At 44.8% G+C, this 15774-nt stretch overlaps 1 protein-coding gene across 1 annotated transcript; it reads left to right on the forward strand.

Moving 5' to 3' along the window:
• The first annotated feature begins 728 nt into the window (after positions 1-728).
• On the forward strand, positions 729-14807 carry LOC120387913 (dolichyl-diphosphooligosaccharide--protein glycosyltransferase 48 kDa subunit-like). Its single transcript, XM_039509311.1, has 11 exons — positions 729-1025; positions 2022-2132; positions 4914-5000; positions 5460-5563; positions 7953-8047; positions 9686-9779; positions 10998-11146; positions 11880-12027; positions 13420-13540; positions 13950-14056; positions 14631-14807. The coding sequence occupies exons 1-11, from the start codon at positions 869-871 to the stop codon at positions 14790-14792; spliced, it is 1335 nt and encodes a 444-aa protein (XP_039365245.1). The 5' UTR covers positions 729-868; the 3' UTR covers positions 14793-14807.
• The last annotated feature ends 967 nt before the right edge of the window (positions 14808-15774 follow it).

The raw sequence follows: 15774 nt of genomic DNA on the forward strand, positions 1-15774 counted from the left end.
TAGCTGTCCTAGACAGGGAGAGGTGACCCAAATGGCAGATGTTCAAAAATCATGCGATTGGCTTTCATGGCAGGAGATTTTGTAAAAATAATAGATTGTGTTCTTTTTATTAGCTTTCTGCTTTTTGAACCTTTAGGGTCCACTGGGGTCACATTATGAAGCTTTCTCCACAGCCATGAGGGATAGAAACTTACTTTTAAGCATGAATGCTGAAATCATCACATAGCCACTTGACTCCAGGAGCTGGGGCTTTAAGGAAAACAGTAATTGTCATGAGACTTGTGACACAATCATGAGAGTTAGCAACAGCGCCAGTAAAAACATGCCAATGGGATTCCTGAAGGGCGGGGCTGCAGAAGACAGGGACCCAAAGTTATTTGTTTTTAATGTCATGCTTGGGAGTGGCTACTGCGGTAAGCCTGGGGCATGCAGGGAACCAGGCAAGGACGGTGTGAGAGGAAGCGGCGCGCTGCGCAGGCGCAGCAGCAGCCGCAGAACCCGGGTGCAGGAGCAGCCTGGCCTGGGCTGGGGCTGCTGCCATCCCTTTGATGGGCCGCAGGGGGCGCTGACTCGGAGGCGGTTTTAGCGCGCATGGGCGGGGCTCAGGGCGCCCTCTGAGGACGAGCTGCTGTGCTGGGCCCGCTGTGTGGAGGTGTCTGTCTCTGATTGGGCCCCGCTCTCGAGGAGGCGGGACTTCAGATCTAGTCCTCGGGCCCCGAGAGGGAGGGAGGATATGCCGGGTTCCCGATCGCTTCCGGGTCACAGATTGAGGCGGCTTTGCGTGTCCCGCCTCTACGGGCAAAGCGGGTCGGTGATTGGCAGCGTGGAGAGGATCGGTTCCGGGTGAGGCTGGCCCCCCAAGAGGAAGATGGAGGTAGCGGCCGCTCTCCCCTCAGGGCGGCTCCTGCTGCTGGCGCTAGTCGGGCTGGGCCTGGCCCAGGCGGACGGGGGGCCCCGCACCCTGGTGCTGCTGGAGAACATCAACCTGCGGGACACGCACTCGCTCTTCCTCCGGAGCCTGGCGGGTGAGGGCGGCGGAGCGGAGCCCGGGTGGAGGGAGGGGAGAAGCGGGGGGTCCCACGGGAAGGCGGGAGTCATGGTCTGGGGGAGGGCGACGGGGATGGGGGGAGCCTGGGTCCATCACGGCGCAGCCTCCCGGCCCCACTACGTCTCCCCGTGAGGGGTGCGCCTGCCTGGGGTGGCCGACGGGGTCGGAGTCCTCTCGCGTCTGGTTCTCTGCGGGTGCCACGCTGACCCTGCATCCTCCATACAGCGGCGGCGGGGCTTGGTCGCTAGGAAGTGCCACGTGTGTCAGTAAGGACCGGGGCGGGGGGATGCTCCCGTGCTCTGTACCTGGGGTTGGTGCCTGTCTGGCTGCTGAAGAGCTTCACGTTTGTTAGACTCGCCTCTCCCGTTGTTGGCTGCAGCCCCTGCTGCCCAGATCTCACGAGAGCATTTGCCTCTTTCCTGTGCGTGTTTCCCCCTCTGGTGTTCACGTCATCCGCAAGTTTATCACGGCTTGATTCACATCAAAGACGGGCATGGAAATGCTATTGAGAGCGCAGAGGTTCTTGTTTGTTTTTAATTTGGTTTGTCCAAAAAGTCCCTGTGTCCCCTGAACACTGTGGATTAGATTGTAAGTACCAAGAAGTCACTGCTTGGAGACTGTCAGGAACAATTCTGCAGACAGTGCTCACTGGAGTACTGAGGCAATAAGTGTATTGTGGAAGAGTAAAATTCTTGACTTAGATATTTATGTAGCAACTTAAAAAGTATCGAGGAGTCTGGTGGCACCTTAACGACTAACAAATTTATTTAGGAATAAGCTTTCATGAGTAAAAAAACCCACTTCTTCAGATGAATTATACCTTAAAGTATGGCAACCAGATGCTTAGATTGTAATGGGTAAGACTGAATTAAGGGTCTTATCTCATTTTCTAGCATGATCTGTCTTACACTTTTTTTAAAATTAAAGTTGTGTCACAGTATTCATGGCTATGGTCTTTGTTTTCTGGGTGCAGATAGAGGCTTTGACCTCACCTTCAGGACTGCTGATGACCCTGGCCTGTCCCTCATAAAATATGGAGAATTTCTGTATGACAATTTGATTATTTTCTCCCCATCTGTAGAAGGTAAGAGATCCTTTTGCATAAAGGTAAAGACTCAGAAATTAAGTTGTGTAATACTCTGAGGCCCTTGGAGAAGACACACTAGATCTGTAAAGTGCCTCGCAGATATTTGCTAACCTTCATAATACCCCTTTTGAGGCTGGTCTTTTACTGTTCCAGTTTTCCAGATGGGGAGGCAAGAGACTTACCCAGGGTGAAACAATGAGAGGTGGCAGAGCTAGGCCTCGTGCTGACTCCCAGCCTCCTGCTCAACCATGAGATTGCTTTTCCTAGGTTTGATAAAACTGATCAAAGTATTCTTCGGACTTGCTTCATTTTGACCTTGAGGTGGCTTTTGGGGCCTGTCCCTGATATGTAGAATTACAGGTGTTATCTTCATTCATCATTGGGCAAACTGTGGCAGGAACTGTATGCATTTTAAGCAGTTAAATGGCCATCAGGCAGCTTCTAAAAAGGAGGGAGGGGGGCAGAAGCCTGTAGAACAAAGAATAAGCACACATATATAGCTGATTGCTTTGTACCTGCAGTCACTGTTGGGTATCTATTTTCTGTAAACACTATTTCATTACCAGTGTTTGCTGTGATAGTAACTGTTATGTCTGTTAATAATTCTCAGACTACTTTATAATCCCTGTGGTAGATCTAGAATTATGGTATTGTGATTCAGTAAAAAAAAAAAAAAAAATGTTTTGAATGTGTATTTTTGGAACAGTGCTTCCATAGATTAACAAATGCACTGTTCTAAAATTCTATAACTAAAAGATGGAATAACACTGTCATTATTTAAAATGCCTTGATTTTAAGTGTAGTAGTAGTCGGACACCGCCAATACCACACTGAGTAACCGAGACAGCTGACCAGGGAAATAACCCACTTCCTTCCCTGATGGACCAAGGGACGTACCCTACCCATGTACTTATCCGCTCCACCGATACTGACTTGGACTCCTTATTCATTCCATGGGTGGCGTAGCCGAGCCCACTTATCCACTGACACTTTAAAAACTTTTGCACCCCAATCTGGGTCTGTGCCAGTTATGCGATATGTATATATCTTTTCATCCTTGCAAACGATACCTGTAACCTCCCCATAATCCAAGCCTGACCCCAGATGTACAGTACCTTCCCTCTCAACCTGTGTATATTTCATTTCAAACATTCACTTTAATAAAAATTTTAAATTGTTCTAATTCACACCAAAATATCTGGATTCTCTCTTTACCCCTATTAACAGCCTGCATCAGACTTGATGAGGGATTATTAATAGCAACCTTTTTGAAATACATCCCTTCAGGAAAGTGAGAGATCAGGTGATATTGGTGTGATGAGAGAGCCAAGAAAGACCTTCCAAAAGGAACACTGACTTAGCAAGAGTAGAGAGCTAGCTGATTGTGTGTGAATTAAACTGAATAGTATAATCTGTAGCCCCAGGTTATAGCACACTTAACTTCAGGTGAGCCTCAGAGATAGTGTCAGGTAACTTAATTTTGAACATTACTACTAGGACTGTGATATTGGAATCAGATCCTTAGGAGAACTAACTACAGAGCTGTGCAAGAAGAAGCTATTGACTCATGATATGTAGGAACCCTTTTTAAACTACTTCAGAGCTAAATTTTAGTGTGGCATACAGTGTCTTTCTCATGACCTGTTCTTAACCTCTGACTTACTCCACTTCTGTCCTTCTCTTGGTGTTCTGTTTTCTCTTTCACTTCCTTAATTAAGATATTGTAGAGTAAAGTTTTGGCTGTACCTTTTTCAACTTGCAGAGATGCATGTTTCTCTAAATTCATTTGCTTTCTCTTAGATATATTGGTTATTGTTGCTATAGTGAAGTTTAATTAAATTTGATTTTATTAGAGAATGGAATGAGTGAGGTATTCCTCATTATTTTCCCAGGAATGCTTGCATTAGTGCCAGTTGTAATTCAACTTCTACAAGAAGGAATAATTAATATTTCCTCTTGTTGACAGATATCTTTCTCAATCTCAATGCAGAAGTCTCTCACTATCTTTAAAATGTAGAATTTCTACCTGCAAACAGATAAGAATTGTATCTTGGGGTTGAGTGAGGAAGAAACAAATCAACTACATGTAACCCAGGGGTCGGCAACCTTTCAGAAGTGCTGTGCCGAGTGTTCATTTATTCACTCTAATTTAAGGTTTCGTGTGCCAGTAATACATTTTAACGTTTTTAGAAGGTCTCTTTCTAGAAGTCTATAATATATAACTAAACTATTATTGTATGCAAAGTAAATAAGGTTTTTAAAATGCTTAAGCTTCATTTAAAATTAAATTAAAATGCAGAGCCCCCGGACTGGTGGCCAGGACCTGGGCAATGCAAGTGCCACTGAAAACCAGCTTGTGTGCCGCCTTCGGCACCTGTGCCATAGGTTGCCTATCTCTGATGTAACCATAAGAAAAGTATGTCTTTAAATGTGCCCAAACAAATAATAATAAAAAATTCATTGGCTATTTCTCTGCAACTGAGATTGAATGGCTAGATCTATGCCTTTTAAAGGCTGGATTTTATGGCTCTCTTTGCCTTCCTTCTGAAGGAATTAATCCTCCCTTAATCCAACCCTTTAATCTATGTTGGCCATAGGTGTATGTGGCTTCAGGATCCTGCTTAGTTAGGCACAGGAGGTGCCCATCGCTCCAACACAGCTTCTCTATTAATTTGCCTCACCACCTTTGTATTTCCCTCTCCTCCCTTGCTCCGAAGCACTAGTGAAATAGTTTGCTGTCCGCTTTTTGAATCACTAATGTCTGATGCATCTTTTCAGATTTTGGCGGAAACATCAATGTGGAGACAATTACTGCTTTCATTGACGGAGGCGGAAGTGTCCTTGTGGCTGCCAGTTCTGACATTGGTCAGTAAAACCTGCGTGTCAAACAAATGAGCATAAATGTTGGCTTTTCATTTTATAGCTGCATAAGAGTTTGCTGGATATAGAGAGCACAGATCAGTCCTGTAGGGGAAGGTGTCTTCCTTGTCATGGGAGCTCTTAGAATTCTGGCTGCAACCTTTTTTAAAGGGGATTTTCAAAAACTAAAACTATACAGCACTCTGTGCATTCACAACATGCTACAAACCTTCATCCTCACAATGCTCCGAGGGAATTGGTGGTAAAGAAAAAGGAATGCCTTAATTTCACTTTCCAAAGAAAGTTGAGTTCAGCCAAGGGTTGTGTACTGAGTGCACCCAGCAGCCTGGTTAGCAGGACGCTAGCACATAAATCAGGGCTGTCCTTTGTTTTTATTTTGATTTTTAGTTGCTTTTGTGTCTTGTACATACTGTTAATTGGGAATCCACTTCTCTGTCCTTTTAGGTGATCCTCTGCGAGAGCTGGGCAGTGAGTGTGGAATAGAGTTTGATGAGGAAAGGACAGCAGTCATTGACCATCACAACTATGATATCTCAGACCCAGGCCAGGTAAAAGTCCAGACACTGAATTCTTTGGGTATGTCCAGGGCTTGAGGAAACTTGTCTTAGCTAGTACATAGCTTCTGGGAAGGAATTTTTTTTTTTTTTTTAAGCAGTTGGCCGTAAGGACTGGAGACACATCTTGTCTTCCTTTTTCTCTTCTTTCCCCTCCTATCCATGCTTATTCCAAAGACTGTTTTAAGTAGCAGCTGTGAATCTTATTGAATGATATGCTGCTTTTATTATTGCTCTTATCTTTAATGTGAGATTGCAATTTATCATGCACCTTTGATCTATGCCTAGACAACTTCTAACATTCCAGTCACACTGAGCAGTTAAAAACACCACCTGGAATAGTCAGGGGTTCACTGTATTGGACCTCGAACCCCTCGGGGGTAGGAGATCAGAATTCCCCCTTTCTAGTGAAATATTTTATTTCCTTTTATTCATGATGGGTCAGGAGATAGAATATCATGCTTAATAGCCAGACATATTAAAAAAGGTAAACTCTAGCTCAAGACACAAGGACAAAGAGAGATCAATATAGAAAACTCTGTGGAAGTTTATCAAATATATGTGATATCTTGATTTTTCTGTCCTTGCATGGTCCATCTGGTTGGGTGCATGGTTCTGAAATATCTGTCTTTACAGGAGAGATACAAGATGTCCCAATAATGTTTGAAAGTTAAGGACATTGTAACATAGCTTTTCTGTAAACTATGTGGGGCACACACAATCCCCGATGGATGGGGGAATCACCGTTGCTTTGGGGTGCCTATGTAACTTATTAGCAGTGCAGATTTTGCAAACTTTCCTTTTCTACCGTACCATCTTGTGCTCGCTATCAACCTATCTTACAGAACGTGTAGTAGGACTTGGAGATTCATAATTTGTAGCTAGATACGAGTTCTTCCCAGCCAGTAGATAGTTGAAGGCCTATCCAATATCACTGAAAGAATAACTCTCCAACAGTGGTTTTCAACCTTTTTTCATTGCAGACCCCTTTGGAAATTTTAGACTCAGGTTGAAAACCACTGTTCTATGGTAGTAACAGCCTTTTGTGCACCCCTTAGACATAGTCTAAGGTTGAAAACCACTGCTCTTAGGTTCATGGGGCCTTTGATTTCACTGTGGTGCTGTTATTTAGACTCTCTTAATATGCTTAGTTCTTAGATTGGTATCTCTTCTAGTATGTTGTAATAGCTGAATTACGTCCTGGTTTAAACAAAAAAATTTCAGTGGAAAAATGTAACTAAAACTCGGTACAGTAAGCACAGTAACTACCCCTCTGGATACACAGCTGTCCCTCAGGGAGAATTCTTCTGAGTGACTATAAGTTACATCACCGTTTAATTAAGGCAGCTCCTGACAACATGCTGCAAAGCTGTAAGCTCGTTATTCCTTCCTTAAGAACATCTTGTGTCCTAGAGCAAGGCCTTGCAGGCCAAGGGAGCCAAACTGCTCTAGGATGGGCTGTGTAAGTGTCACGGACTAAGGCTTTAGGCAGCAGCTGGCCCCAGTATCTTCTGGCACTTTGGAATGCAGATTCTTCTGTGTTGTACTTCAGGGGTAGGCAACCTATGGCACGCATGCCGAAGGCGGCACGCCAGCTGATTTTCAGTGGCACTCACGGTGCCCGAGTCCTGGCCACCAGTCTGGGGGGCTCTACATTTTAATATAACTTTAAATTAAGCTTTTTAAACATTTTAAAAACCTTATTTACTTTACATACAACAATAGTTTAGTTATATATTATAGACTTAGAGAAAGAGACCTTCTAAAAACTTTAACATGTATCACTGGCACGCAAAACCTTAAATCAGAGTGAATAAATGAAGACTCGGCACAGCACTTCTGAAAGGTTGCCAACCCCTGTTGTACTTTCTTGACATGCTTTTTCTGTTATGCTGAAATCCCTTCTACAGTGTTCACATCAGCTTGTGGCAGCAATCAGAACAAATAGGAACTAATAAACACATGTTCCTGCAAGAGATTTGCATCTGTCGCCCTGGGATTTACCTTCCTTCTGATTTAAGCTTCCTAATATGCAACTCACAAGAGAAAACCTGCTCTAAACAGTAACCAGCAGGGGCTGTTCTCTGTTCCCTGAGGGCTTCTAAGCATGTGCCCGGTTTCTTCTCCTGCTCTTACCTCCTCCATCCCCTTGCCCTGTGTTACAATTCTTCTTCCTGTCAAGAGGCCAGGTGAGACTGCAGAGCCAATTAATGCTACTTCACAGTTCTGGAAGGGCAGCTGTAGAACCTGAGGTGCTGTGTGGTGCAGATCACTAGCCATAGAGTGGCAAGCAGACACACATGTTAACAAGTTGCCTGTGCATTAATGACATTGTTAGTAGCTTGTGAAAGCTCACCACAGGTCTCTTGTTTCCTCCCTGAAGCACACGCTCATTGTCGCAGACTCTGAAAATCTGCTGAAGGCTCCCACCATTGTGGGGAAAACTCCATTAAACCCTGTTCTCTTCCGAGGAGTTGGGTAAGTGAACCACGAGGCAAGGCTGGCAGTGGGGCTGTAACTGAGAACAAGAGGTCTCTGTTTGGATGGGTTTCTTGCCACTACCTTACCTCCAGATAGGTTATAAGCCTGGGGCTGGGGTAGGGACTATTATAAACAAAGCATGATAGGTTGGTTTTTGGTTTCTTCAGTTGAGATGCAACAGGCATTTGGTCCTTTAGCAGGATGGAATTGGGTGGAGGGCAGGCAAGAAAGGTGCAGACTTCGTGCTGATTGAGAGATTACCTTTGATTGCCCAATCTAGTTATAAACTTCTTTGAAACAGAAAACTTTTAATACAGTAACTCCTCACTTAAAGTCGTCCTGGTTAACGTTGTTTCGTTGCTTATCAATTAGGGAACATGCTCGTTTAAAGGTGTGCAATGTTCCCTTCTAATGTTGTTTGGCAGCCGCTTGTTTTGTCTACTGCTTGTAGGAAGAGCAGCCCATTGCAGCTAGCTGGTGGGGGCTTGGAGCCAGAGTGGACTGGTAGCCCCCTATCAGCTCCATGCTCCCCTAAGTTCCCTGTGCAGCAGCTGCCTGCAGTTCAGCTGTGTCCCTTCCCCCACTGCCATGTGCTGCTCCTGCCCTGTGCCTTGGAGCTGCTCTCCGAGACTCCTGCTTGCTGTGCCAGGGTTGGGAGGGAGGGAAGGAAGAGGAGGACTAATGTCAGGGTGTCCCCCTTCCCCCTGCTCCTGCACCCCGCTTACCCCATCTTCCATAGAGCAGGGCTCAGGACAGAGGGAGCTTATAGCAGCTGTGGTGTCAGCAAGCTGATCTAATTAACAAGGCAGTGTACTTAAGGGAAATGTGCATATCTCCCTCCATTCCTGCTGCCTTCTAGAGTGAGAGAGTTAACCCTTGAGCGCTCAGCCAATTGCTAGTTCATCATTTAGCAGTAAGGGAAATATCCCACCCTCTGACTCCTCCACCTCAACCAAGCTTCACAATCATCATCACTGTGTACTAGTATTGAATTGTTTGTTTAAAATTGTGTGTGTGTATATATCTTTTGTCTGGTGAAAAAAATTTCCCTGGAACCTAACCCCCTCATTTACATTAATTCTTATGGGGAAATTGGATAAGCAAAACGATGTTAAGCGAAAAGTCACATTTTTTTCAGAAGCATAACTACAACATTAAGTGAGGAGTTACTGTATTTTACTTCTTGCTGTTTACTCTTTCTCTCTACTTGGACAATGAAAGTAATCCATTCACTTCCCTGTTCTCATGTACTCATGTTTGTTTAAACTATTTGTATTTGAATTTAGAACATAGAAACGCTTCTGTTGAAGTCAAGTTTTTTGTAAAGGGTTGTTAAAGGAAACTTCAGTCTTTGATGTAATAGTATTTCTTTAAAATAGCATAACTATTCACAGTTGTTTAAAGTGTACAGTTGATATAAAATTAATTGGGCCTGATTGACTTCAGTGTGTGTGTTGCCACTAATTTCAGGAGGAGCTGAGTCAATCCCATGGTTCTCAACCTCTGTGAATTTCATATACGTTAGCACACTTCAATCAGAATGTAGTGCACACTAATCTTCTTGGGCAGGTATCGCAGGTTTGACCAGGTTTCAGGTGTCTTCCTGGTACTTTGATTGTGTGTGTCTCACCACAGGATGGTGGCTGATCCTGATAACCCTCTGGTACTAGATATCTTGACTGGCTCCTCTACATCATACTCCTTCTTCCCAGATAAACCCATCACACAGGTACGCACAGTTACCTTTGTCCTCTTTTGCTTCTAATCCTGTGGAATTAATTACCTCTCTTTCAACAGTTTAAAAATGGATCAAGAGACTTAGCTCAAGTGCCTCTTATATTTTGTGTCAAATACTTATGGGTTTTTTCAAAGCTCCAGTCCATGGTCTCTCAGTACTATATATTTTCTAATATTATCATGGAAATCTTTCTTACTTGCAGTTTCATTGGATCCAAATGGAAAAAGCTTAACAAGGCTGCATTGGAAGAAATATCAGCTCTTAACTTTGGTACTGTTTTGCTGTATCAAAGGGGCTGAATTCAGACTGGTGAAGTAGAAGCAAAAGGCTCTGAACCCCATTGCTACTGTGGCAGGCAATAGAATTTGAAGCCTTTTTCCTCTAAGATGCTGGTAGAATTTGGACCAAGTTGGTAGTAATTGAAAGCTCTGTCCATCTTCCAGCAGGACTGTGACCAGTGTGAAATGAGGTGGTTCTTCTGTTTAGTTTTGAGGCTCTGTAGCTGCAAGGGGTTAAAAACGATGCTGTTGTAGTTGACAGATTCTGGGAGATGAGTGTCTCAGCTGTGTTGAAGCCTCATGCTTCTCTCCACTTAGGTAGTGCAGTAATCTGCAAAAATGCATTGTGTCTTATTGACATGATGAAAATGTAGGGAAAAATAATAAGCTGGGAGTTGGCATGAGTGGGACTTTACTGACAGCAAACGTGTTCAACTTCTGTCTGCTTAACATGTTCTTCCATAATGGGAATTTGAACAGGCAGATGAGTAGTTTAAACATTCCCTTTAATTAGGCTTATGAGGTTTGACAAGTCGTTTGACGCGACAATAATAACTTGGATTGTACTTGTTTGGCCCCAGCCAGACCTAGCAGCAAAGTTAAAGATCATCCAAAAGCATTTAAGTCTCAGACGTTTCCCTGCTACTATTCACTATTTAAACCCCATGGATAATACTGCCTGGCTAGTTTCAGTACTTGCCTAATAAAGCTGCTTAAAGCCCTGATGCCGCCTTTCCATATATATTAAACATGTGAGTTTCTGGTTACTTTTTCTTGCCATGTGATCTTGAGCACATCATCCCTGTGCCTTTATTTCTCTTGTCTGTACAGTACCCAGCCCACTGGGGTCCCTATCTCATTTGGGGCCTCAAGGTGCTACTATAGTACAAATCATTAGTGCTGATTTAAATCAATTCTTGTCCAATTTCAGTACCCTCATGCTGTTGGGAAGAATACCCTTTTGATTGCTGGTCTCCAGGCCAGGAACAACGCCCGTGTCGTTTTCAGTGGCTCTTTGGATTTCTTCAGCGATGCTTTCTTCAACTCTGCTGTGCAGAAAGCTACACCTGGCTCTCAGAGGTGCACTAGCTTAATGTGGTCTTCTGTAGGTAGGGTGGGCTATTCAGGCTTTTCTGTCCAAGTGGTTTGGGTACCTCTTTGATCAAGGGATCCCTAGCAGGTGATGAGAACTAATTGTATCAAAGATGACTGATGGAAATACTCTGAATACTATCATAACTATCCAGCCCTGCTACTGTAAAATCTACACTGTTTAGGTTATAATAAAGCTTAAGAAGAAGATGCAACTTCCTTTAAGTGCAGTGCAAATTGTCAAACTGGCTAACCCATAGAGCTGTCTTCTGTCCTTATAGATATCCTGATGATAGCTGTGTGAGAAGCAGTTTCCGCATCCATTGTATTCAGACATGCTGTGAACACAATTCATAATGTGGGCACAGCTCTTACTTGGAAATTTTGACATAGAATATTATACTCTGAGCGCTGATATAGATCAGATCAATGAGCAAGCTGGAAACCTTTCAGTGCTGATCTGTTAAAATATGTTTCACTGTATTTTTAAGCAACTACCTAGAAGACCTAGTAGACAGTTGGGGTCTAAAGATCAAACAGTTTTATGGGAAAACTTTCGAGTAATGTGATCATTTAAAATGGGTGCGGACTTTCTGATCTGGCACTTAGTTCTTGGAAAAAATTCATAGGATACCTGACTGAAAAAATGTCTGGTCCCTATGAATGCCCTCCAATGCAGTCTCCCACTAAGGTTCTGTTCTCAACCTCTCACCATCTCTAGGTACTCTCAGACTGGTAACTATGAGCTGGCTGTTGCCTTGTCCCGCTGGGTATTCAAGGAAGAGGGTGTGCTGCGAGTTGGAGAGGTATCTCACCATCGTGTAGGGGAGACATCACCACCTAATGCCTACACTGTCACCGACCTCGTGGTAAGACTGTAGGAAAATGAGTCAAATAGACTTGTGCAGAGAGAATGTACTCTGGTTCATTGGGCTAGGAGTGTTGTGGAAGCAGATTTATCTCCTCTTTTCTGGTTGGAAAGATGGTTGGCACCCAGGGCCTCACCAGCTAAGGTGTGAAATTTCAGAGGCCATGAGGAAATATAACACAGTGGGGTTTTTCTTCCTCTTAATTGTAGGAACTGTCCCCTTCTTGACAGTGTGTTTCTCCACTAATGTGGAGGCAGAGTCTACCTAACCTTTATTTCCTACATGTAATTTTCACTTAATACTAAATTTCAGACTGCTCATGGCTCATACTTGAGTATCATTCAGTATGCAGCAGCCAGCTCTGGAGAAGTCTGTGTTCTGTTACCTTAAGTATTACCTAAGTTTGCTGAGGGGGAGTGGTTATCCTTGCGAATGGTTTCTCTTCAGTCATGAATCTTCTTGATAAACAGGTATCTGAGCCTGATCAAAAGCACGTGCTGGAATTTTATCTTCCCTGTTACCTCCGTTTCACTCAGATTCGTGATGCCAAGCTTCATTATACAAAAACAGTACATTGGCAAGCCTGAAATAACATGTGCTTTGAATAGAAATTGCAGCTCTATATTGGGGGGGGGGAGCTTAGCATGCCTAGAGAGTTTAAGTATAGTACCCTCAAATCAAGTCAATTCTACATTGCTGTGCCCACTCACTGATTTGCTACTGAGTATTGGCTTGATTTTTCAGTGCATGGTAGTTCAACTGCATTTCCAAGCGTGGAAACTCACTTGGACTCTTATTTTGGAAATAGCAGTTATTGAAAAATTCCCCGTTGTCCCCCCCTGATTTCATGGATAGTGGAGTTCATAGTTTAGGATTGAGATTTCTATTAAATGGATTTCAGGTATCACTCTTAGCTCATTGATAGGGCCCTACCAAATTCATTTTAGTCAATTTTGCATTTTCAGGTGTTCATGTTTTCAGATGGAGGGTCCTGATCCAAAAGAGGTTGTTTGGGGATGGGGGGAACTCTCACAGGATTGCCACCCTCACCTCTGTGCTGCCTTCAGGACTGTGCGTGGCTGCAGAGCTTCCAGCAGCCGGGGGAGATAGCTGGAGCTGAGTAGTCCCCTCCCAAGAGTGGCCATTCAGGGGAAGAGGAAGTTCTGTCCCTCCCCAAACTAGCAGCTTGAGCCAGTGAATGGTAGAAGCTCCCAGCTGGGGTGTCCCCACCCCTGCCCCTCCCCTCCAATTACTACATTTCACAGGGGAGATCTGATTTCATGGTCCATGACATGTTTTTCACAGCTGTGACTTGGGTAGGGCCCTACTCATTAAAAGTGTGCCCTCTTCCTTTATACCTCTGTTAATGCAGCGTGCATTTGTATGTTACAGGAGTACAACATTGTGATTGAAAAGCTCTCTGACGGGAAGTGGGTCCCCTTTGATGGAGATGATATTCAGCTGGAATTTGTCCGCATTGACCCATTTGTAAGGACTTTTCTGAAGAAAAATGGTAGGTCTCCTATTGGACAACTAATGTTTCCTGCCCTAGGGCTTTGTTAACAATAACAAAAGACTGGGTGTTGACTTGTTCCCCCACCACTGAAACTCACCTCACTCATATATGCTTACTTGGAACGCTACGGTTCTCCTGAGCAGGTAGTGTACAGAATCACTGTAGGAAGCATGTGCCACTGTTAAGAGGAAGGGTGCACTTCACACAGCTCTCCTACAGCTCCTCCTTCCAGTGGAGCAGCTTTGGGTTCCAGAGGCTAGTCTTCATTCTGGATGAAAAGCACCACAAAGTGGGTTTGGGTGAAACAAAGGGCCATGACAAATGAAGGGAGGTGAATGAGGCTCTTAATTCCTAATGCTCTTGTTCTATTTACTGTGTAATGGAAATGACCCTGCCTCTCTCCTAGGTGGCAGGTATAGTGTGCAGTTCAAGCTGCCGGATGTCTATGGAGTGTTTCAGTTTAAAGTGGACTATAACAGACTGGGATACACCCATCTGTACTCCTCTACACAGGTAAATCGTGTGAATTCTCTGGTCTGTGTGGTAGGAAATGTAAGAGTACTGGTTGAAATTTCAAGTCAGCTACTTAAACTTTGCAAATGTTTTGAGTGGATACCACATAGGCTGTTAATCTTAATTACCATGTAGTTGCATCCAGCTTTCCTTTGTGTGTGAAATGGATTTCACAAGCTATCTTACTCTGTTACCATCTTCAGTTATATGTAGGAAGGCCTGGAAATAAGCCTTTGTAGAGCGTTTTACCCTCAGAAACACATTCTTGTCTCTTAAGGCAGTGTTGGACACCTGCCAGGGCTGCCTGCACTGAGGCATAAGGTTTGCCGACATGCTTCTACAGAAGTTGAGGATTTGGAGCTTAAAACTCTAGTTTAAAAATAAGAGATAATTGGAGTTCTCATACATTTACCTTTCGAGGAAGGTAAATCTGGTTCTACAGTCATCTGAGTGGGGCATCATCAGAATGGGTTTGTAAGTTAAATAACACATCTAGAGCTAAGATAGTCCTGCTACACAGAGGACTGAATGACCTCCTCTCCTGTGACCCTGGTCTTGTGTTCTTCTCTCCCAGGTGTCTGTGCGTCCCCTCCAGCACACACAGTATGAGCGTTTTATCCCCTCAGCGTATCCATATTATGCCAGCGCCTTCTCCATGATGATAGGCCTCTTCATGTTCAGCATCGTCTTCTTGCACATGAAGGAGAAGGAGAAAGGTGGGGATTTCCCCACATAGACCTGTTTGTTTCCCGCGAGAACAGGAAATGCCAGATGTTCTGCTCCTTCCAAGGCCTCTCACCGGGGTCGATCTCGGACGCATTTCTGATGCCGTGAACAAACCGGCTGCTTTGTGCCTTCCCGCCATTCCTGCAGGTTCACAAGGTCCTGCTGAAACTCTGCAGAGACAGAGCGCACCTAATCTTGATCGCTCCAGCGTGGCCCAGGCAGCACTGGTACACCACGCTACTCGATCTGTCACTAGCCAACCCGATTACCCTGCCACTCCATCCAGACCTCATAACGCAGGACCACGGCAGACTTCGCCACCCAGACCTGCAGGCCCTCCACCTCAAGGCGTGGCAACTGCATGGCTAAACCAGTCAGAGTTGCGTTGCTCTGCATCAGTATAGCAAGGACTCCTGGGTAGCAGGAAGCCTTCCACTCGGTCAACGTATCTGGCCAAGTGGAAGCGTTTCTCCTGCTGGTGCAGGTCACACAGTGTTACCCCCACTGAGGCCTCGATTCCAACCATTTTGGATTACCTCTGGTCTCTCAAACAGGAGGGCCTGACGGTATCTTCCTTGCGGGTGCACTTGGCGGCCATCTCTACCTTCCATCCATGGTGGAGTGGCCACTCCGTGTTCTCACACCCTGTGGTCTCTAGATTTCTTAAGGGCCTGGAGCGCCTATACGCACAAGTACGACGCCCCGCCCCAACATGGGACCTCAACCTGGTTCTAACCAGACTTATGTCTCCCCCATTTGAGCCGTTGGCAACATGCTCGTTGCTATACCTGTCCTGGAAGACAGCTTTTCTCGTAGCCATTACATCGGCCAGGCGAGTCTCCGAGCTTCAGGCTCTCATGGTGCACCCACCGTATACTGTGTTCCACAAGGACAAGGTGCAATTACGTCCACACCCAGCATTCCTCCCTAAAGTGGTATCAGCATTCCATGTCAACCAGGATATCTTCCTTCCTGTCTTCTTCCTGAAGCTG

This window comes from Mauremys reevesii, linkage group 21 (assembly GCF_016161935.1).
Source record: "Mauremys reevesii isolate NIE-2019 linkage group 21, ASM1616193v1, whole genome shotgun sequence".
Lineage (NCBI taxonomy): Eukaryota > Metazoa > Chordata > Testudines > Geoemydidae > Mauremys > Mauremys reevesii.

Coding starts and splice junctions, on each gene's coding strand:
- LOC120387913 (XM_039509311.1), top strand. CDS start 869: ATGGAGGTAGCGGCCGCTCTCCCCTCAGGGCGGCTCCTGCTGCTGGCG. Junction 5,564..7,952: donor ATATCTCAGACCCAGGCCAG/GTAAAAGTCCAG, acceptor TCCTCCCTGAAG/CACACGCTCATTGTCGCAGA. Junction 12,028..13,419: donor ACACTGTCACCGACCTCGTG/GTAAGACTGTAG, acceptor TGTATGTTACAG/GAGTACAACATTGTGATTGA.